This window comes from Carassius auratus, chromosome 46 (genome assembly GCF_003368295.1).
Source record: "Carassius auratus strain Wakin chromosome 46, ASM336829v1, whole genome shotgun sequence".
NCBI classification, from domain to species: domain Eukaryota; kingdom Metazoa; phylum Chordata; class Actinopteri; order Cypriniformes; family Cyprinidae; genus Carassius; species Carassius auratus.
In genome coordinates, this window is record NC_039288.1 from 2,785,388 (window position 1) to 2,810,818 (window position 25,431).

The 25,431-nt window shown below is 36.2% G+C and overlaps 1 protein-coding gene across 1 annotated transcript in view; it reads left to right on the forward strand.

The window, feature by feature from the left end:
* The first annotated feature begins 2,225 nt into the window (after positions 1 to 2,225).
* Positions 2,226 to 25,431, forward strand: part of LOC113063861 (gamma-aminobutyric acid receptor subunit beta-4) — a 63,907-nt gene continuing 40,701 nt past the window's right edge. Inside the window, exons 1-2 of the mRNA XM_026234256.1 lie at positions 2,226 to 3,636; positions 5,790 to 5,884. Of these exons, the coding sequence (XP_026090041.1) occupies positions 3,557 to 3,636; positions 5,790 to 5,884 (175 nt within the window). The 5' untranslated portion in view covers positions 2,226 to 3,556. The remainder of the gene's footprint in view (positions 3,637 to 5,789; positions 5,885 to 25,431) is intronic.

Consider the following 25,431-nt stretch of genomic DNA (forward strand, 5'->3'; position numbering starts at 1 on the left):
TGTTCCATGAACACTTTTGGTCAGGAGAATCCAGCCCTCCCCCACCCCCATTATTATTATTATTATTATTATTCTTAGTAAAAATTATTTTAATATTGTATAGTTTGGAGATTTGTAGCTGGAGTTTTTAAGTTCTGTCCTGTGACTTGCGCCATCATAAATTATGAAAGTATGTGTGTGTGTGTGTGTGTGTGTGTGTGCGCGTGCGTGCCTCCGTGTGTGTGTGTGTGTGCGTGCATGTGTGTGTGTGTGTGTGTGTGTGTATAGCATGCGGTGCTAAAGATTCTGAAGACGTTGACAGTGATGATCATCATTCAGCTGAAACTGACTTCAGTTGCTTTTACAATAAAATAAAATCCAATTTGAATAAAATAAATAATTAAATAAAGGCATCAGAAATCTTGGTCTCTTGTGCCTGCAGCCATGTTTCTTCTATTGCTTAACTGTAAAGCAATTTAGATTCAAATAACTACGCATACAGTAGTGTCAAAGGAGCACTGTCATTTCCATTGTCATTATCCCAGTGGTGTTTAATATCATAGCTGTCATTCTTATTCATTAAAGCATCTTATGGCATTCGGACAGCCTGGAGCACTCACTAAAGTACCTTACATTAATGAGATGACTGTAAAGATGTCATGCATCCAACCCGAGGTTGAATAGAGGGTGAAACATAAAAGCAACCAGGCAATGTATCTTAATGACCTTCTTATTCTCTACATGCACTTGAAAGAGGTGTGTCAGGTTTTTCACAATTTTACCAGAGAAAGCACTTGTATCAGTGAAGGCTCAATCGACCCTTGGGTCTATGGGATTAGCAGGACTTTACTTGTACAAACATGACTCCATTAGGTAATCACATGATACATTTGCTCCGTATCTTTTAAACACAGAGGCTGACTAATGCATATTCATTGTAAAACACATGTGCATGTTGGTGATGATAGCTCTACCAAGGATGACCATATGATGATGCAACAATTTTGAATTGTATCTAGAGACAAACAAAAGGTAGGAATGTATTTATTTAAAGCAGAATTTTGTATTTTGTTGGATGTTTAAAATCAAGACACAACTATTAGTTTACCTAGTTAGCTGTCACAACAACAATATATAGTTTGAATTGCTTAAGTTTGCCATGATGGATGGAATGATATGCAGTATTTTATGTTTCAGTTTATGAAAGCGAAAGGTTGCTTCACCCATTTCTCCCACTGGAATTTCCTCTCCAGAACAGTAAGTACAACAACAATGGACTGTCCAAGTGAATAACATGGAACATAAGCAGAAGACTAGTTCTAAAAGACAAGGAAGCTTGTTTTGTGTATCCAGAACATGTGTACTCCATCTATTTTGGGCATGTACTCTGACTACTGTGTTTTGTACATGCCCACAAACCATATGGATTTTTGGGGACTGTTCTGAAATGAAAACAAAGACAAAACAGTGTGTGTTTTATGAGTATTGAGTATTTAGCTTTACATCCAAACCCTTGTCCGTGGTCCTGAACACACTCTTCCTCAGACCACCCTGTCCATGGTCCTGAAATTCCTCTTCAGACATAGTCTTCGGCACATGTACATCTTATTGGGCATTTATTTCAGAGAAGACAGAAATGGACAGCCCAGAAGAAGTATTTAATAGATTTGTGATCAATAGTAAGACAATTATCATATATGGCAGTTCATCAAGATTCCATATACCCAAGACCACTGACGACCACACATCTGAATCCACTCCACATTACACCCAGTAAACATATAATGTAAAATCAGGGGGTGTTACTTATATGGCTTGTAATGCCTCATTAAACTAATCTTGTAAAGTGCAGCTGAACTTTGCAGAGAGTGCTGACAGCCATCTGTCTCTGCCCTTCACATACCTATTCCTCATGTTTCAGTGGGGACCATCAAGGAGCTAACTGGGTGTCGAGGATGCCCACATCACCACTGAGGCCCTCATGTCCAGGAGATGCAACAGAGAAGCTTTAAATGTGCCATGGAAACACTGCTGCTCTGCATCACTGCTAGCATGGTTGCCTAGCAACTAGACAGCAAATGCCTGCATCCCTTATCCTCTGAGTAAAAATACATGGAAAAGAAATCACACCTCTTATGTGTCTGTGTAGTATGCACAATCATTTTTATAATTTAATTTGATCATTAATCTTGATCCGAGATTTCAAACTGCATGTTAGCGCATGCAAAGAACGGCTCTGATTTCAAATGGTGATTTTATCCACCCATTGTGTTCTTGAGGGTGTATTGAGCTGAAGAATGTGGAAAAGTGAAAGAATGAAAATGCACCGGGATACTCTCGCAGCATGTTAATAGGTTGCAGCTCGCGAGCCGACAAGTACAGGCATCATTCCTCCGCTAGACAAGCGCGTGGACAGACTGCCTTTCCTCTTTAGTTCGCTTCCGCTTTTATTTTTTTCAACAATCACCTGCATTTTATTCCGCACATTTAAAAAAGGACAATGTACTTTTCTCTTGTTTTGAAATCCAAGCGTGTGCGTCGGAGATTTTTGTTCCAGACTTGATTATTTTCTCGGTTCCTGGAGGTGTTATTGCAATTGAAGTGTGTCATCATTTGCTCTGAACAGGAGCAGGAACATGCTCGGGGATTCAATCGAGAGATAAGGAGGCTTTTTCCAAAAGGCTAGACAAATCTTGGACATCTGCAATCGTTTTATTGTGATACATACACATATCGCGTTTTTTTTTTTTTTTTTTGCGTCTGCTTCATATACGGTTGTACTATGGACTACAAGCTCTGACGTCTGCATCAGATTTTACTGCTGCATTTCTTTACATGTGCTTCTTTTCTCCCCTGTGACTTCGAGAGGAACATCTCTACCATCAGCAGTAGGGGATGCAGATTTCATTTTCCCCCCACCTCCAACCTTTATAGCTGAGGGGGGAAATAAATAAAAATACCACACACTGTGGAGCACCCCCTCTTTGAAGGAGCATCACTGGAGCCATGGCTTGTCCACAGCTTTGGACCTGGAAACTGCGACGACAGGTGTAGAAGGAGACTGATACTCTTCCTTTTTTTTTTTTTTTTTTTTCATAATCATATCTTTATTTTTATTTTTCATCCATGGTTTGGTTGAAGAAGACTTTTGAGCACTTTTTTTTTCAGAAGTCCTGCCGAAGCTGAGAGATGTCTGATCTTCTAGTGTTGATCGAGGGGGTCTCTGACCTGCACGGATTTCCATAGCTGATTTATAACAGCTGGGACCAATTACATATTTGTTCTTTGTCTTTTCCCTCTTTTTTAATTTTATATTCATTTTTTGTTTGTTTGTTTTTTTTCTTTTCTTGTTCATTTTCTCCTTTTTTCTCCATGGGGCCATCACACATGTGTGCATTGATGCTTTGATTTCAGTCATTCATTTGGCTTTTCTTTTCTTTTCTTTTTTTCTCCCATCCCCTTCTGTTGGATTTTCTTTCTTTCTTTCTTTCTTTCTTTCTTTCTTAATATTTTTTTCGACATCAGTTTGGATCACGGACGGTTGGATTACTGAAACTGAATAAACGGATTTGTGGAAATGTTGGGTCCTCAAGAAGACAAATTATGTGGAATTGTTTCTGCTCTGGCGGCCTTGTCCTTTGTCTGCTTTGCACAAAGGTAAGAAAATGATGAATAATGGAAATTATGACTGATTAAATAAATGAGCCCACGTGTCGGTCAAATTCTAATAGACACCCAGATGATTGACAGATAGGGAATAATGGCATAATTCTTAATGTTCTATGCCACTTTGTTGTTTTCTTTTTATATGAATAAGTCAAATCTGATTGTGTATGTGTGAGCAGTATTTGAGAGTGTGTGTGTGTGTGTGTGGGGGGGGGGGGGTTAGAGAGAAATCATATGTGTAAGAAACATGCTCTCATCGATTCTACAGCGCATATAGGCCTATTGAAAACCAAACATATTTGTTTATTTATAATTCGTCATACTATTTATATTGTCGTTGTGTCATTATTCCCTTTTTAAAATCCCTGTTCAGTTAAACAGTAAACTAATTAAATAAGAATAATTAGTGTATATATATATAACCATTTTTCGAACCAAATTCTACATCCACTCGGGCTTGTGATTTATCAGTGACAACTCAGTATTCTGGCATCAATTAAATCAGGTCATAAAGCTGTGTTTTGAATCTCGTATAATCAATATGTTGTAGCAACACTAACGATTTATTTATTTATTTGTTTATTTTTAACATCGTTTGCCAACATCTTTAACCAATAATTATTTATTTATTTCTATTTTATATATATATATATATATATATATATATATATATATATATATATATATATATATATATATATATATATATATATATATATAAAAATTTATTATTTTAATATTTTTTTATGGAATGGTCCATTGAGTGAAATACGAAAGATCAGTGTTTTCTTCTGATCCACCCCCACCCATGCCACCATGTCGCTGGCGTTAGGAGAGATCCATCATCACTCAGCCAATAAGAATAAAAACGACGACGCCTATCAGTCAATAATGGTTAATGACATGTGTTCACTGGTGATCATTGAGATGCGACGTGGCTTTGAAGCCTCAGAGGCCGAATGCACATACCCTTTCTCCATGTCTTACTGTGTTGTGGAACACCTGTAAGACGAATGACAAGCCTGATTATACTTTAAACATCGCTGCCTATACTCGTCAAACTCGTTTATTTATGATTAGTCAGTGAAAACATGAAATCAACAGTGGAGGCTTAAAACCCAATGCCATTTATTATTATTATTATTATTATTATTATTATTATTATTATTATTATTATTATTATTATTATTATTATTATTAGTAGTATTAGTATTATTATTATTATTACATTTATAAATAACTCTAATACATTATTAAACAAACACATATAAAGAATACGTTTCTATATTTACAGGTAACGATGTAATTTTATAAGCTGATATGTCCTGCTCTGTAACATTCTTTTCTGCATTTAAAACTATTTTATGTATTAATTAATAGGCATACAGTTTTAATGACCTCATAGTAACTGAGACTGAATTTGTGCACTTTATTTTAAAAATAAATTGTCATACAACATAACCATAACATATATATATATATATATATATATATATATATATATATATATATATATATATATATATATATAGTTAGGACAAAGTGGTAAAACTGTCTACAATTTCATCTAAACATTTTATCCTAAATGCTTGATGTTGGTGAAGAAAAGGAATATGTTATGCATCAACCCATCTGTTCACAGAGCCTCAGGGGTCCCTGGACCCCGGGTTGAAAACCCTGGCTGTAGACTGCATGTTTGAACCAGATAAACCCAGTCATACCAGTCGTCAAAGTTGCATGTTGAACTGACCACCCTCTGTTGATTGCTGAAAATATTATGCTTTTAAGGTTTTTGTTATGCAGAAAAATGACACAGTCATACATTTTTGTGAAGTGTGCTTTTCGTAGGTGTTACTTTTTTAGATTAAATGGCACTTTCAATAACATATGCCCTGAAAAAAAGCCATGAATTGTTCAATCCCAAAGATTGATGTTAATTATTATGGGGTGGTTATATTGATCTTGAGATAAGCCTCATCGTATTGGCAACATTCAAGAAAAAGAAAATCTGAATAAATACAAAATGCAGTGCAATAAAATCATCAATAAAAACTAATTTAATCAAATCACATGAATTGAGAAATTAGCTGCACGTGGTATAGTTTGCTTTTAACAAAAAGTTCTCTCAATTATTTCTCCTGCAGCACCTCTACCGGAATTAGCGGAATATCTGTGGCCAAGACGACAGTGGACAAACTGCTGAAGGGGTATGACATCCGTCTTCGGCCAGACTTCGGAGGTACACATGATTCTTTATTAGAAATCATATACTCAACAGTCACTGTAGAAAAGGTTACTTATCTGGAGTATAGTGATAAACATTATCATTGACTGATGCAGTATGTACATAATCACGCAATGCAGTGTTGTATGTTACTTGTGGTGTCATGTGAAGACTCAGTGTTAAAGTGAATGTAAGAAGGCACGCATTTCATTTTTGAAATTGCTGAAATGTCTCATTATTTAATAGCATCAATCTCAAGGTTAGGAGGTACTGAAAGAAAACAAAGGGTTGTTTGAGATGGAAAGGCACTGTGCTGTACTGTAACCTCCCGCCCCCTGTGAAAAGTAGTGTTGGTACAGTTTCACAAAGGCTGAGCACACCGTTTTAGGTTGCTGCTCATGGTCCATATTTCTGCACACGTTTACATTGTTGAAGGACAACAAGATGCTTTTAGAAACACAAAGTCGGGGGAAATTTTGTTTCACCACACCCAGAAGTCAGCTTGTTCAGCTATTTATCACAAGCCTTCTGTTTGTCCGCTGATATTGCAAAAAGACTGTACATTTGCTACAGAATACTCTTCAGTTCAGCTGTATTCAAATATCACATATGTAGATTCTCTCAGAATGTATTTATGTTTTTACCATAGCGGATTTTTTGTATTTTTGTATTTGTTGGTAGAAATGTCAAGTCCGATATAAAGTCGGTGCTGCATTGTTGTCTGATTTACAGTATTTTAGAACACAATGACCAATTTGAGATCATTAACACGTTCTATGTTCTCTTCAATAAAGATAGATTGGCTAGATTACTTATGAATTGTAGTTTGTTACTGATTCCATATTACGTGACAAAAAATGTAGTTAGTAACATAATCCATTACGTTACACATTTTAGGTAATATAATCTGACAACTTTTAAATTACTTTTAGGTTAAGTTGTTTATCACACTGATAAATAGGATAATCTTGTACATAAAAATACAAAGAGTAAGCAAATATTATACATTTCTTGTATACATTACATTATGTCAGGGTTTCCCAAATTGCTAAAAATTAAAACAAAAAAAAATCTGAAATGAAAATAAATAATTTTATAACTTCAATCAAAATAAAACACTTACAAAATATTTTATGCTTACTGCTAGTTTATTGCTGTTGTGTGGATATGCAGTCAATAAACTGCAGTGTGATTCCAAGTAATTTAAGAAGTAATCAAATTAAATAACTGAATTTTTTGGAATATGATTACGTAATCCAGATTACATATAATCAGTTACTACCCAGCTCTTCTTTTCAGCACAGTGTACAACACACGCAGAATTTTCAGTCATTTCATCAGCAGTGATGGCCCCTCCACAGAGCACTGATGTGAGGTCAGTTACCCTGCAGCGCTGCTCACTTGTATTGGGAGCAGCATCCGCTCTGATACACACCAGGGAACTGTAGTCTATCACATCCTGATAATTCCATCATCAGTCAGAGCCCAAGTCTCCTGACACAACTGCTGACCAACTTCAGCTTTGGAACGCCATGCATTTTAATTGGACACAGACCACAGCTATGTCATAGCCAGCAAAGAGAGAGAGAGAGCGAGAGAGAGAGATGGGGGCGGGGGGTGAAGAGGGCAGAGAGGATAGTGATGGAGAGAAAGAAAGAGGCCAGTTAGGTGGTTGAGAAACCAGGTCATCCTAAAAGAGCTTCATCTCTCCGGTCGGCTAGAGCGATAGCTGCGGGGTTTGGTCGTTGTGTATTTGTGTATGTGCGCACCCCTCAAATCACACCAACACATGAATGCAAAGTCTACTTACGCATGCGAGCATAGTTTCACAACTTTAGTGTGCGGTATTGCAGTGCAAAACATTTGAATGCTATGAAATATCTGCAATTTGTCGACACAGTTAAGGTTGCACATTTCTTTACATTTCCATGCTATTTAGCAGACTTGATATGTAGATTTTGTCTGTCCAAATGTTATAAATGCACTTATTATTAAATAGAAAACAAAGCTTCACATAATTTACTTCTGTTTGTCTCAAACACATAAAGTTTCAATTTTATGCTCATTTAGAAGTTCACAATTTCATTTTTTGATTAGTTTAAATAGATGAGTCCTTTAGGAATAAAGTGTCTCTTTATGAATGGGCTATTGAGTTATTGATTTACTCGATTCGGTCAAAATGCTGTTTCATTCAGAAACTGTGTTTTGCCCGGAGGTGAGTGAAAAGTGAGTGAGTGAAGTGACATTCAGCCAAGTATGGTGACCCATACTCAGAATTTGTGCTCTGCATTTAACCCATCCGAAATGCACACACACAGAGCAGTGAACACACACACACACACACACTGTGAGCACACACCCGGAGCAGTGGGCAGCCATTTATGTTGCGGCGCCCGGGGAGCAGTTGGGGGTTCGGTGCCTTGCTCAAGGGCACCTAAGTCGTGGTATTGAAGGTGGAGAGAGAACTGTACATGCACTCCCCCCACCCACAATTCCGTCCGGCCCGATACTATAACCCACAACCCTTCGATTGGGAGTCCAACCCTCTCACCATTAGGCCACGACTTCCCCAAAAGTCGTTGATTTAACACATGAGGTTGTACAATATTTGTACAAAAACTGAGCAAAACAGACAATATTGTGTGTAAAAAATAACTAAATATCAAGTTCTTATTTACTACACTGTTGTACAAAATCAATATCACATTTGTGCTTAGCAATATTGCACTCATTGCTTGTGTTATATAATAGAAATATAAGAGACAAAAACTTCCTTAATATATTGAGTTTGTAAGGATGTGTTTAACTTGAAGCGCAGACCGATTGGACTATGACATCAAAGTACCACGACCAGAAAGCTTTTCATTACTTTGATGTCAAACACTGAATGGTCTGCCCAACAACACTTCAACTCAAACAGACCTCATGAAATGTAAGATGACATACATATGGGGTGTGTGTGTTAACTGCGTTAAAAAATATTATGCATTTGTTCCCCATTACTGATTTATTAGATTCGTGTGTTAAATCAACAGCCCTAATCATTAGCATTTCTCCGAAATACCATTACATATTCTATGGGTGGCTGTGTGAGGCTGAGACTAACATGTACTGTATAAGATTTTAACATCCTCACCCTGTTCGTGTTCATTGTTTCAGCAGCAGTAGATGATGAGTCATTTTATTCAGCCTTGCTTTACACTCGATGCTGTTTCCCCTAGTGTTTGTACTGTGGTTACTGGCTTTGGCTCCCGCTCTCAACAAATAGCCCGATGTGGTGTACAGTCTAATCAGAATTCAGATTGCATTTTATGTTTGAGTGGGATATGTCTTTAAAAACATTGATGAATCCATATTTGATGCTGATGTTTAGGGTGAAATATGCTAGTAGTTGTCTATCTACTTGTAATCATCATCATAATCATTCCTCATGAGATACTGTTGTCCCATTTAATTTTTCAGAGACATTTCAAGGATTCGATGTGATGAATGGTTTGATTGTCACTGGATTTAAGCTCTATATTTTTTACAATCTTTATTATTATTATTATTATTATTATTATTATTATTATTATTATTATTATTATTATTATTATTATTATTATTATTATTATTATTATTAGGGGAAGTCGTGGCCTAATGGTTAGAGAGTTGAACTGGCAATCGAAAGGTTGTGAGTTGGAGTCCCGGGCCGGCAGGAATTGTGGGTGGGGGGAGTGCATGAACAGTTCTCTCTCCACCTTCAATACCACGACTTAGGTGCCCTTGAGCAAGGCATCGAACCCCCAACTGCTCCCCGGGCAGCATAAATGGTAGCCCACTGCTCTGGGTGTGTGCTCACAGTGTGTGTGTGTGTGTGTGTGTGTGTGTGTGTGTGTGTGTGTTCACTGCTCTGTGTGTGTGCACTTCGGATGGGTTAAATGCAGAGCACAAATTCTGAGTATGGGTCACCATACTTGGCCGAATGTCATGTCACTTTCACTGTCACTTTTTCACTTTTCATTGAATTAAAAAAAGAAAATACTTTATTTGATCTATTTTTTTTTTTCATAAGGGATAAGCACACTACAGCTTTAGTATATTATATAGAAATTAAAACCATACAGTGGATGCTGCTTTATTGGGACCTAACCTTAACCATTTTGGTTAGGTCCCAAAATGTAACCTGCTGATCAGATCCAATTTCAATTCTAGAGCAATTAAATATCTGTTAGGAACATCATTAATCACATTTCTTTCATTTACTTTGAAATAAATGCATCTCCTAGCCAATATGCAATTGGAAATGGGAGAGGAACTAGACAATGGTGTGTGGAGTGATTTTAATTAGCATCTGCCAAAAAGTTTTTTTTTTTTGTTTGTTTTTTTTTCCTTCATTAGGTAAGCAGCTGTATACAATTGGCTGGCTATTATTGTGAAAAGAAAAAAAAAACCTTCTTTAGAGTGAAACCAAACCTGCTGCAAATCCTGATCACCATGTCTGGGTAAATCTTTGGCTTGTGACCTGCTGTACATGATCACTTATGAATAATCTGCTAAAAAAAAAAAAAAAAAAGATCATTTTGCGATGAAACAGAATTCCCCATTGTCTAATAGAGGAACACAGTGGAATAATTACAGTCAGTCCTTGCCTTATTTACATCCTCAATAATCAGGACAGCCTCTGAAGGTCTCTGAAGACTTTGCATTTACAAGATTGCTGTTTCTCATTTCAAGTCATCCTCTCTAACAAAAAATACCTACATGTTCTCATGTCTGGTTCAGTCTATGAATGTATGAATGATGTCTATGTCGCCGGAGCCTGTTTATGTGCTGCTCATAAAAAGAAAAAGAAAAAAAAAAAACTGCTGAAAGTTTAATCAACAGAATGGAACATGAATACAGTTGCCTAGATACGCAACATGTCACACCCGAGGCCGTAAATCAACAACTTTTTTTTTTCTTCTCTTACATCATAGTTATCTTTTATATTCACACTATGGAAATAAAATTGCTCAGACATGAACCTAAATTTTCTAAAATATTATTAGAATATTAATAATGAATTTTGATTAATTGTAATTAACTGTGTTTTCAATGCAATTTGACATTAAAACAGGATATCGCAGTGCTATTTGTAAAATAATGTAATTAGTCTGATTAGTTATTACTGCAAGTGATAAGTAAGATCACTACCTTTCCAAAAAGCCATCCATCTATCCATCCATCAATCCATCTATACAGTTAATAATATAAATAATAATTAGTGTGAAGAGGTATATAAGGTATTTATAGTATTTACAGCATGTAAATTTGTTATATACAAAAGCATTATTTGTTAAAAAATTCAACACGTTTACATTCACTCTCACATAGCAGGGTCATATTTCTCTCTCATCTCTATATATATATGTGTGAACATCAACACAACATTTACCTGTGTGTGTTTATATTACATAAGCAGTTCATGCTTCCCGGCACCCCTCCAGACATACAGCCACCCACACACAGGGCATTCTGACAGAACAGGCTCCTGTCTGTTTGTCTGAATCAGAGGATGGTTTGACTGAGATTCCTATTACAATCTGCCTGCACAGAAAGATTCAGATTGAAAGTGCGTATCTCTCAATTAACCACATTTCTCTGATTTAGTGACAAGGCCACTGTTAATGCCAACAGCAGTGCTACAGATGCAATACAAACCTCCCAAGAATCCCTTGTGGGAATATTTTTTTAAAAGAGTGATTTTTACACAAAATAATACAGAAATAATAAGCTTTTTTTAAAAATAGATGTAAGTGCAAAATGATTGTTATGTTTCCGGGGCCCTTGCACTAATTGCATGTTGATTGCAAATGTATGTAATGGATGGACAAATCAGACACGTTGTTATTTGTTATATTTAATAAATAATCTGTAAATGACCACCTAGGACACTGGTGGTCACCATGGCAGTCAGGACACCTCAGCCTGATAACATAGCTTTTATGGCCCAATGGGATTGACCTCAGCCCACTGAAAGTCACTTTGAAACAGACACATACTGCCCATAGGAAAGGACTTATTTCATGAATTCATAGCCAGACTTTTCTGTGAATTAAATGCATATCCCCAAGTCGGTGTGTGTGTGTGTGTGTGTGTGTGTGTGTGTGTGTGTGATTATTGCTGTCTTGTATAGATTATTTTGTATTGTATACTGTTTTGTGTGTGCTTATGATAGAACCACTAGTAAATGTAACCTCACCTATACCATATTTAGTATCTGAATGTTTATTTTGGTTATCTAGATGAGAATGTATAGTATAGGTTGATACCTATGCAACATATTAGTGTTCTAAGATTATTTAATAGTTTTTGCATCAGCCCCCAATCCAGTTACATATGCTAAATACCATGTTTAAAGGAAAAGAGTCGTAAACTTTCCCTCCAAAAGTATAAGTCAGCATTGGCTCACTGACCTCTTTTATGAGCCTTGTTACATCTTGTTACATGCTCTAATTCACTAGTACTGGAAGAAAGTTATTTTCCGTGGCCACGAAAATATAATTTCTTAGAGTTGATATAAAATTACACTGAATGTTCACAACAGATTAGTTGATGGTTATATTACTTCTGCTACAGTTTCTACTATAATAATTAATTGTAATTATGTACATTTGCCTTTTTTAGCTAATTTGCTACATGCACTATTTATAATTGAAATGTTATGTTTTTTTTTAATATGCAGTACATTTATTTTAAAGTTTATTTTAAATGCAATTAGTTACATTACTTAAGTGTGCTTTTGTACCCAATTAAGGAGGACCTAAGTACATCTTTATATGTAATTTCATAATTACAATTGTACTTTTGATGCAATGACAAGCATTTACATTAAACTAAAATATACTTTAAAGTCATTTCTATTCAAACTTGCATGCTCATTTTTAATGATAAATTTGCAATGTAGTACATTTCAAATATATTACCTTTTCGCATATTAGGAAATACATCCAAAATAACTGTTCTTTAAATTGTTTTAAAAGCAGTCCAAAAGACTTATGCATCATGTTCCAGGTCTTTAAAAGTTATATGATATCTCTGTCTGATGAACAGACCAAAACTGAAGTTATGTCATGACAATCCATCTACTGTAGCTCTTAAATTTAATTTGCTTTTGTTTATTCAAATATGCTGTGCCACCTTTAATATGTGGATATAAGATATAAAACCCACATCAGATTACTGTCATTCACAGTATGCTAGATTCCCTCTCTTTGTCTCATTGGTACTTCAGCTTCATATGAAAAAGATGGGTGTCCTGCTCCCTGAGGAATAAGGCCTGCAGCCTAAGAGAGTGACCACTGAAATGAAACTATGAACTGAAGGCCGCTAATTACATTATCACTGAGGAGCTTACCATTTTGCCCAAGATCTAAGTTGCCCCCATGGACTGCAGGGAATCTAATAAAAAGCAGTGGCCTGTAAATTGTAGCAGTAAGTGTTTTTCCTGTGCTGGTTTATCAGTGTCTCTTCCAATTTCAGTACTATTGGCAATGTTTTAAAGTTGTTGTTATATCAACACTTTGTTTATTCACTTGGAATTTGGAGAAATGTCAAAGAAATTATCAGATGTGCTATAACTATGAAATAAATATGAAATAGAAAACAATTATAAAGCATGTATAGCTTCTTGGTATAATAATGCAGAGTCAATACCTAATTTCAAAAACTCAAAAGCCTTAACAAAATTGAATCATAAACATTTCAAACAGCAAGGATGAAAAACATGGAATCACATTCGATTAATGGAGCTTCTACTATTTTCTGTAGATTCAAACATATAGGAGTCCTAACTCAAGTGCTATGTGGCACCACAACTAACGTGTACATGTACATCACAAGGCCGATATATAATCCAAATGGTTGCTAAGTCCAAAGACAAATAGCAGTGCAGAGTAGCCAGAGGGCAGACCATCTCGTTAGCAGTGTGATTTACTATCCCCGGCCCTAGACAACAGTGTATGTGGGTGTGTTTGATGATATGTAGTCACTCTGATGGAACGAACAAGCTGACACTTCTCCTTCAAGCTTAATGCATTGCTGTGCATTACATGCAACTGTCACGGGCAAGGAGCTTCGGATAAATTTTAACCTGGGATGATGTATATGTCTGTACACTGTCTTTAAAGGGTCATATGACTTTGCTTAAAAGAACACTATTTTCTGTGTGTTTATGTGGTTTAAGTTTCAAAAAGAACATTCTTTTTCACATACTGTAAATTATTGTTTCTCCTCTATGCCCCGCCTTTCTGAAACACGTTGATTTTTACATAGTTCAACATTCTGAAAAGTGAGGTGTACACTGATTGGCCAGCTATTCAGTGCACTGTTATTGGCAGAATGCCTCAAATGTGTGATGGAAATGTTACAACCCTTACCATACTGTGATGATGTGTGTCCCAGCAAAACAAATAAAACCCATTACAAACAAGGCATTTGTTGCATCCAGTGGAATGACTTTTGCGCGTTCAAGCTCATTATTTCCAATGTAGGCTCGCGGTTTTTCCAGGCGCTTCCGCACTGCATCGAGTTAAGTAGGCATGGTTTATTCTCCTTATATGTCACAGCATATTCACAAGGCTCCTTTACAATGGAAAAGGGACAAACAGGTTTCTGCTGTTTGATTTGGACATGAAGTACAGTTTCAATGATTTACTGGCCAGCAGCAGAACTCCTCCAATGTCAGGAAAATGGGAACTGCTGTGCAGATGTTTCGCACAATAATTGCAAAAGAGAGGACTTGGTTACTAACCCTCTCCTAGCCTTCCTGTTTGAGCCTCTTACTATGGGGACAGTATATTACAGTAAATCTAGCTGTCATCACCTCTAAAATGGGTTTTATGGTCTCAGATCCCGCCATTAACAAAGCTTGAAATGGTGACGACACATCTGTAAAGATGTGAACATGGACTGTTTTCCCTCAAGAATGAGGCTACTCTAGGCTTTAGTTTTGCCATGTATCTTGATATTAAACCAGGTCAGAGTTACCGCATAGACACATTGGTGTTCTCTGCAAGTGAACTTCATTTTTTAGTAGCGTTTACTAAGGCAAGCATCACTACTGTTATTGCTTATTCTTAGGCTTAGGGATTTGAACAAACCCCACACCTTAAAGTTTTTTTTTTTGTTTTTTGGCAAAGTTCTCAATTACTCAATGCTATATTTGTCATCAGATATTGTTATTTTTTTTTTCCATAAATGAAAAAAATGCCATCATTTAATTAACCCTAACCCTCGTGTAATTTCTACAACATAGGCTAATTGGAAAAACAAGTCCCCTACCTACAATTTTGCACAAAAACATGTGCCCACGTAAAACACCAACAGGTTTTATTCATTTTCACATGAATATCAATTACAGTGGCAGATTACTGATTAATAAAGAAATTGTAGAGTTCCCCCTTTACCAATTATTGCGAGATTGCCATCTCGTAAAATAGTTATGTTTTCCCCTGAAATCCGCTTGAAAATGTCATTTTTGCTTTAGCAGATTTGTTGTGTTTCTCATGTTTGTTATTGTTATTACTATTGGTTATGGATTAAGCTTTAGTGTAGGTGGACACTTCATTTTCAAACTGCTGCAGTATGTCTAACAACCAATTTGATAAAACATTGCTACATTCTTGTTAATCTTTTTCGAAAAAAACTGAACATGCTTTTAGTGCTACTCACTGGATATTTCACTTTGAAAGTGTCGCAACATAAAATCATTTTGCAGAAATGTCGCCATGATCGTGTTTTTTCCAGTGAGCCTGGGTTGCATTTCTTTTTTATGTGGAACACAAAATAAGATATTTTGAGGCACATTCTTCAATCATCTCCATTTTTGTTCCAAAGAAGAAATCCAGGAATTGGAATGACATGGAAATTATTTGATCATTTACCCACCTTCATTTTGGGATGAACAATTACTTTAAAGGGTTAGTTCACCCAAAAATGAAAATTAGCCCATAAATTCCTCACCTTGAAGTCATCCTAGGTGTATATGACTTTCTTCTTTCATACAAATCCAGTTGGAGTTATTTAAAAAATTGTCTTTGATCTTTCAAGCTGTTTGATGCCACTTAATGGGTGTTGCATTGCATTGGCCTTTGAGAAGTTTAACAAAATGCGCATCCATTAAGAAAAAGTGTCTCACACGGCTCCGGGGGATGAACAAAGGCCTTCTGTAGCGAATCAATGCTTATTTGTAAGAAAAATATCCATATTCTAATAATTTAATAATAACTTTAATCTAGCTTGCGCTCCCTGTTGTAAAACGAAGGCAGTCCCAGGAGCATGAAGTATGGGGTCAGCATTGTGCATGCGTCGGTGAGTCTCGTGAAAACCAACGTTTGATGACAGGTGCAAAGGAAGTAAAGTTTCCTTACTTTAGCAAATTAAAACCATTCTCCTTTTGGCTTATATCGAAATCCTTCGACATTCTTCTTTACAAATCCTCGTTTTGTACTATTAATTAGTGACCATTGTTTTATTTCATCTCTCCACTGGGTTTCCTCGTGCATCACTTCTGAGCGGCGCATGCTCAAAGCTGACCTCATAAGTAATTTCCCTGGAATCTAGATTAAAGTGATTATTACATTTTGAATATGGATATTTTTCTCACAAAAACTCATCAATTCAATAGGAGGCCTTTGCTCACCCCTGGAGTCGTGTGAGACACTTTTTTTATGAATGCACTTTTTATTAAACTTCTCAAGGACAGATGCATTGCAACACCCACTGAGTGGCATCAAACAGATTGAAAGATCAAAGACTATGTTTAAAATAACTCCAACTGGATTCATCTAAAAGAAGAATGTCTTATGCACCTAGGATGTGATTTATGGCTTAATTTAAATTTTTGGGTGAATTAACTCTTTAATATGTCTGTCCACCTGAGGCAACATGCTCTACATAGAAGAAAAAAAAGTGACAGAAATATTATTTTTAGCAAACCTTTTTAATGAGGAAAAAAAAAATACTGAGGGCACATGAATGATACCTCAAACCGTGCAAACTTTGCATGGCAGACCATAAAACTTGCAAAACAGTTTAACAGATGCAAACTGAACGAGACAACCAAGCCACATTTAGGTATCAGAATTATGGGTGGACTTTTTTTATTCAAACCAATGAGCAATCACCTACTGTAGCAGCAGTATGACAACAACATAGAACAGAAACAAGTTGAAATACTCTGATATGTAGTACATTACATCATGTTGCTGCAGTGGGTTTGCTCCCACCTAAGGTTTAAGTTGTCATGGACACCAGCACATTCTTTAAATAGTTTGCACTAACTGCTAACACACACAATCATTTTGTAGACACTGGCCTCAATGAGGTCAGACTAGATGGCTTAAGACACTCCAGGTTTAGATGGAATGTACTCTAAAAACAGGAGTATCGGGCTGAAGTCTTAACAGCATGGGTGGTAGTGGTCAGTCACTGACCATTAATTTATGGTATCATTATTATTATTAATAATAATAATTTCTGTGGTAAATGTATCATGATTTATAGTCCTGAACAACTGCTTCTAATAGAATCAGTACATCATGGTGGTCAATCACCTGATGAACACAGTAGACTGACTTTATATTAAATGTGAATTTAACATTGAAAGTTAATGTGATATAAATATTGCTACTAATCTTTCATTGTTCAGAAAGAGAGCAAATAAAATTTACATTATTAAAGATTATTTTCACTGACAGTCTAGATTTCAATCACTCTCAAAAACTCCCATTAAAATCACTGAAACTGTTAACACTGTGAAATCAACATCTTAATTATAGATTCGTACACACATCTGCACTTTGTTGTTTCTGACGAGAGAATTCGCCAGAAAGAGGTATTCAGTCAGTGAGCGAGTGAAGGAAGCACCGTCCTTTCAGCGATGACTCATCGGAACACCTCTGATTGGCCATTGCATTCAAAAGCTCAACAGAATCGTGTGTGATTGGTTATAATGTGCAGCGCTGTAAAAACGAGTCTGTCTCTGGCTCAGCGCCAGCAGCAAGAGATCACAGATCTGAATTTAGCAGCTGATGATATGACTTGATGAACGTACCCGCACCGGTGTGATTGTATTAAAATTAATAAAATCTTAATCGGCTATTTTTTGTCTTTTGGAAGCTGCATTCAACTTGACTCCCCTCTGTTATAAACCACGTACAACAAACTAATGTCACAGTGATATCGTGTACTGTAATCGAATGTAGCCCAACTTATTACCTGTTAAACAGTAGACAGCACACGCGTTCATCTAACAAGGATCTCCATCGCAAGCAAATAATAGCCTTTCCAGATTTGATTTCAATTCAGTGCAGTTGTATTTCGAATAATGGTTTTTAAATAGTAGCCTATTATAAAAAATAAATATATTTTAAAAAAATAAATAAAATAAAATAAAAAAAATCACTCGTTCACTCATTCTGGCGCCCCTATGGATGAGTGGCGCCCTTAGCATTTTCCTATACCGCCTATGCCGCGGGCCGGCCCTGAAGAGGAACGTCGTTGCCTTTGTGAACAGCACATTTTTGTATTTACCGGTAATATCGTTCCAGTAATTGTATGGCAATTTGAAGCGGAACAGCGCCTTTTAATAATATCACATGCCAAAATAGTGCATTACCACCATCTACTGGTGTATCTCGCAGCTTTATGTTTATTAATTATTGTTATTTTAAATAACATTTTGCAAGGAGCAACAGTTGAAATTCAACCCATAAAGTATTCTAACATTTGGCAATTAACATTAAAAACTTTGTGTGATTTTTCTTTTTTTTTTCTTTCTTTTTTTTAAGGAAAGAGTCAGATGTTTAACATAAATATGACATAATGACTTTCAGGAGAAGGTTGATATTTCATGTTTGGCACTCCCTACTATGATATTTCAATCCAACAACAAGAGATGGCAGCAGAATAGGACGATGGAGAAAATCACTGAATTATTGAAGGACACTGAATCTTAATGCTCTTGATTAGCGTTGGATTATAAATTTACTTTATTATTATGAAAATACCCAAGATGGCTTGAAGAAAAAAGATAAACCATATATGTGTGACTTGTTTACTTGTCTTCATGTTTAATCGGTTCAAGCATTTCTATCTTCTTTTATTCATTACCAGTGATAGCTGGATGTCTTTATTCATATTAGGGATTTCCTGGAACTTCTGTGATGCATTTGTGGAGTCTCTGCGTGAGGGCGCCCTCTGGTTGCCAGTTTGAATGAAACAGACATTACATGATTTAAGCACTAAGTAATGCGCACTCCCCACATAGCAAACGGACTTGGCCCACATGTGGCCTCAAGGTGGCACTGCTGGCCTCCTGTCGGCAATGACATGTACCCTTTCAGCCAGAGCTGGGCCATGTGTGGCAATGACAGCTCGGCAGGGATCTGGCAAACAACATGAGGGCCGATTGTTGAGGAGTGTGGCCCAGATCAGTCAGGTGATATGTGGCCCAAATCAGGCTAAGATCTGGCAGCATATTTTGTGACCCATGATAAACAAAATAAATACAATATTGCAGGATAATGGTTAAATGATCACACACATTTTAATGATGTGTAGTATTGTTAAAATGAAATGGCAAGTCAAAACAGAATGAAACATTATCATTTAAAAAGTGCATTAAACTGCACTTAATTATAATTTTATTACATTTTATATTATTATTCTTGGTACAAATAATCTTATAATCCGTACTTAAAAAAAAAAAAAAAAATATTGCATTACGTTTCTACAATATTTAGTAGTAGCTTATAAGTGGTGACTGTCAGTTTGTGCACGTTTGACAGGATTTTTAAGAAAAATGAATACAAGACGTAGTCAGCCAGACAGCAATTATTATATGATGCAGTCACACTTGTAGCAATATTTGTAGGTTCTGTTTGTTGATTCAGGGTTAGCATTATCTGGGGTCCTCTGAGGGTCAGCATCATCTCTTCTCAGGTGTTCTGGATCCAGACTGGAGCTTGTGTAAATCCTAGTTACAACAGGATGTTAATCCCGTGGCAAAACATAGAAACAAATAGAGACATCATTAGCATAGCTGCTGTTGATCTAAACCATCGTAGAGCCTGCCCTTAAATACCTGTATAGTTTTGTAATCGATCTATGTCATGATCTATGGTGTCAAACGCAGCACTAAGATCAAGTAAAACTAGTAATGAAATGTAGCCTTGATCTGACACAAGAAGCAAGTCATTTGTATTTTTAACAAGTGCAGTTTCTGTGCAGTCCAAATGCTCATTGACTCTCGTCAGTTTCATCAGAGATTGTGACATGCCGTGTTTCCGGTGATGCGTGTTTTGAATGAGCAACGCGCGCCTTTACGGAGTGGATCGGGATAGTATTTTCAGCGTTTAACAACTTAAATTATGCCCTGCTCCTCACACTACTATTATATTCTGCCAGAGGGGACTGCAACTGCAATGCATCGTCATTTGGACTACTGTGGTACTGCTCTTTGACACATCTCTAATAAATTCTTATGATTAAGTTACATGTGTCTATCTGTTACGTTTCTCTTATAGACTGTATACTTTATACACTCACTCTTTATTGGTTGATTGTTCTTTATAATAATAAATAGAAAAACCAATGCAATACGTTTTTTTTATTGACCAGTTAAATGACGTGTGTTTGAAGTCTGATTTTCTATTCAGTTTAATGTACTTTATTGGCATAGTTTGTGTCTACATTAAAGCATGTCACAAAATGAACAATTCCGAACATAGTAATATACAAGGTAATAATATAAAATATTAAAATCCCAGACAGCAATATAGTGTTGGCCCAGATCCGGCCGACACTGCTTGCCGTCTGAGTTGGGTCTGGGCTATATAAGGCTCAGGTGTGGCTCAGATTTGGGGATTCTGGTTTACTTAAGGCTGAGAATTGGCACCAATAATAAAACCTGTTTTTGCCCAGTTCAAGGCCAGCTAAGGCTCATTAACTGGCTGAGTTTTGGGCCAGTTATGGCCCATGTGTGGCCCGAGTCTTTAATCCAGTTCTGGGCTGCTTCAGGGCCGTCTTTCTTTGCGGTACTTGGGCCGAGGGAAAAGTCATTGTGTGGCCCGAATCTGAGCCAGAAGACATTTGCTATGTGGGTCAGTCATATTTTTGGCATAAATAGATAAAATACTTCTCACTAAGTAATTTGAAGTAAAAATATGATAATCCATATTATGTATAGAAGTGTATAGTGTATAGAAGTGTGCATGTGTTGCTTTCCCCACACAGTGAATGCATATTTAATATAAAAGACATGGAAATGGGTTTTTGATTTTACCTACCTCTTGATAAAAGACAATACTGTCAAAGTGTATTTTTATACAACAAAATTGTACAGTATCATGGTGTGCTGTACAGTTATAGGCTGCATGCATATTAACAAGCATCCTTGCAGGTTTTTTTTATTTTATTATTATTTTTTTTTTTTTCTGTAAAATAAAATTAGGGATTGTTATTATCTTATGATTATTTTTTGTCTAATTATTATACACTTGTTGCAATTTTGCACTTTGACAGTCTGATATATTTGAATACTGTGTGTAATAAAATAAAAATAGACTGAAATAATAATTAGCATTGCTTTTTAAATACCAAATATTTTACTTACATTCATCATTAACATGTATTCAGTTACTTGTAATATATGCAGTTCAGGCCAAAACTAATAATTGATATAAGTGGTTGCATAGGGCCCTGTGACCACCAGGGGGCCCCATGTCAGGGTTCAGACAGTAATGCTGGGTATAATGACTTTGATAAAGTTTCAGTCGGGTGATGTGCTAGTCTTTGAAAGAGAAGAGGCATCACTATGAAACTGGTGCAGACTGCAGAGAAGTGGGAAAAGAGAAAAGAAAGTGATCAAGATAAGAGTGAGGGATTTTAAATAGTTATTGTTAAAATGGCAGTTGCTGTCTCGTGCTGTGAGCGCTTTGAAGACGCGGTGTGGATGTATCAGCATTAATGAATATGTACGGTATTATTACAGTGGGTACATCAAAATATGCATATAATTCTACAGATCTTATTATCCCAATGGTTTGGATTTTTACAACGCATATATTATCTTATTTTTCATCCACCAGTTAAGTTTACACCACTACACGTTTGTTGCATAAAAGTTTTTCTCATTGATCTAACAAAAGCAGCAGAAGTGCTGAATTGAAATGCAAGTTCACTCTCTTATTATTATTTTTTTTTGTATTAATTTTGGTGTTTATCCAATAACACCAAATATTTAAATACCATACCTTTATTCAAATATTTGTCTACATGTATACAGTGTTCTTTGAAAATCTGAAAACTACTTTAACTACTTAACTACTTTAATTACTTTAACTTATAAGAAGCTTGTAGATTATCAAGCTACAGTTTCAGACCAGCTTATCCAAAACTGTCCATCATTTTAGGTAGTTCTTATCACGCTAATGTATATTCAAGTGTTCATTTTTCTAATAAGTTTTCTTTTAATTAGTTATTTGAGGCTTTAAAAATGGGGTGTAGTGTCACGATTGTGAGTTTTCAACTGGGTCTGTGGGAGTTTGGGTGGATCTTTGATAACTCGGATCCAGCTCACGATCACTACTGCGCAGACTGAGGCTCCAAAATGAATCACTACTTCTCAAAATCAGGCTCCAAAATGAATCATTACTTCTCAAAATCTGGCTCCAAATGAATCACTACTGTGCAGATTCATGACAGCGGTCATACTGGGATGTTTTGGCTTCACTTTTCTATAGTGGAAGCAAGTGGAGACGTGTCTTCAATCCTTTTTAACAGTTTATGTTCAGTATTCACCCTACTGCTTATTTACTTATTTACTTAAATAAATACCCATTATTCACATGATGCCCATGTAGTCTAGTTACATTACAGTACAGTGTAGAAAATGAACTAATCCTGAGAAAAACAAGAATTAAGTTATGGGTCTGATAAACCTGCATGATTCAAAGTGTTCGGTGATCACACTGTGTCTCACAGGGGGCACACTCCCACATCCAAGGACAACTGCACACCGCAAAATCTCCCCTAATTGCTGACATCTCTCCCAGCTGGCATAAAGTCTCTTAATTAATAATGAATACACCTACAATGCTCCAGCTAGTTTCCCTATTAATTAATTTGACTCCTGAAAGCAGCCACACAGCTTCTCTCCCATGTGCCAAAGCTTAAAAGTAAAGGAGCCTTTTTGGCATGTGTGGGCTGAACGTGCATCAACACAGGATGCAAAAGTAGCGCGCATTCAGCACAAAAGTGCGGCAATGTCAAAGCGGGGCGATAAATGGACAAGCACTGCTCAAATGATCTCTATCCTGATGAGCAGAAAATGCCATCTGATTTATGGGGAGAGAGCCGGTCGAAGATAAAAAAAACGCTTGAGGAGGCTGTACCTTTCGCACCCTCTCATGCTACAGTCTTCTTTTACTTGATGAATGAATGTGTTTAGTATGTGTGTGTTAGGCGGTAATGCTTGGAAGGAGAATAAGGATCCCTATTAGCAAGTATGCAAGCATAGAGAGCACACTTTCTTTAGCAGCTTTGATGAGACACATTGTAGCTGAAGGCGCAACAAAATAGCACACTTCCAAAATAACCCACGGCACCCTCTCTGCACCCCCGGTGATGGATGGGGAAGACTAGTCCTTGGGAGTCAGGAGGGATCTGTCAAGGACAGGATACAGCCCCCTGATCATCTCAGATAAATACACAGTGAAAGACATGTCATTTATCGCAGGGCCTGAGATGGAAAACCCGTTTCATTATTATACCTCAAAAGAGCCTTTGGGAACCATTGACCTTCCGGATGCAGTTAGAATAACCGACTCACCGATGCCACTAGGGTGGCCATCCGCCTGGTTTTAGGTCGTACAGTCTGGTTTTGAAATACCACGTCTGCATACTTGCACAGCCTTGAGCCAGATGCATATTGGCCTCCTTTTAAGATTATCACTATTTTTATACTTTATCCAATAGTTTACAATTAAGAAATAATATGCTGTGTTTAAGTTAATACTGTATACCCCCAGTTTCACAGACAAGGCTTAAGCCTAGTCACAGACTAAAATGTAAGTCTGAGCTGTTTCAACTGAAAGAAACGTTCACTGACTGATCTTAAAATATAGCAGTGCCTTTGTTTCATCTCAAGATGCAGGCCAGTAACGTTTTTCTTCTAATGTACTAATCGAACCAAGTTGAACCAGGCCCTGGTGTCATACTAAATATTGTCAATATCAGTTGTTTTGCCAAAGAAAAATTATTATTATTATTATTATTTCATAATCTTTTGATCAGGTGAATTAATCCATGAGCCATTCATAAAGACAATTACTTGCTTTACTACCTTTATTCCTAATTTTGAATGAATGAATTGAATAAATGAATTAACAACCAGATGCTACCTAGTTTGTATTTAGTTTTCCCATTTCCCATTTTTCTATTCATTATATTTTATATTTAAAACATTAATATCATAACATTAAATAAATTCTACTGCATTGAGTAAAACATATAAATGTCACTTCCGATGCAGCTTTACAGTGAAGGGTGGATTTTGTTGATACTGATTTGATTTATAAAATATGAAATCAATAGCATCCTATTATTCAGATTGCATTTATATTGAATTATATTAAATTATTTTATATTATTCTAATTGCATTTATTGAAGACATTTGAGAATTTCCATGAAATGTTAGAAAATTTGCACTTATAAAGGTAAAAATGCTTCATAATGCTTATACTGTAGGTTTGAGATTGTTTTTACTGTGTCCTCATTACCTATATCAAGTTGAAGGTCATTTTTAATCTGACCATAACCTCAAAACCATCCTGTAAATCATTGGTTCTCAACCTTTTTCAACTCGTGGCCCACACAACCAAACACATATGTTTGTGCGGCCCACTGCAAAAAAATAAAAAATAATGTACTGACCCCGCTATTGGGTTAATAACTTAGTACTCAGAAGCTAGATTGTTACCTGTATTTATTGAATGAACTAGGGCTGTGCGATATGGGAAAAAAAACGAAACCAAAAAAAAAAAAAAAAAACTATTGCTATTTCTTTGATGAATTTTGCATTTTTGGTTTTAATTACGATTTTGACACACACAGATATGCTTTACATTTCAAAATTCATTCAGGATGAATTTAAAACATATTTCCAAAAGAAAACCAATAAGAGCTTTATCAAAATGTTGTAACATCTCTAGAACGGACATAAGTCAAAATAATCACCAAAGCAAAGGTGTAACTTCTAAGACTAAGAAGACTAAAAAGGTGTAATTTCTAGACTAATGGCAAAAAAATATAAATAGCCTAAATAAATCCTGTGTCCAGGGACTTTTTTTTTTTCTTTTTTGCCATGCATTGTTCATAGAGCTCACTTATTGTAGCGGTGCCTCGGGTGTTGAAATATATTTGCTATACATTATACAGGTTCACATGTTGGCTTACTCCGTCTGCAGTGTGTATACAGTATGTGTGTGCGGTGCAGAAGCAGCAGCGAGAGCGCATTAATGTAACACAAAAGCACATT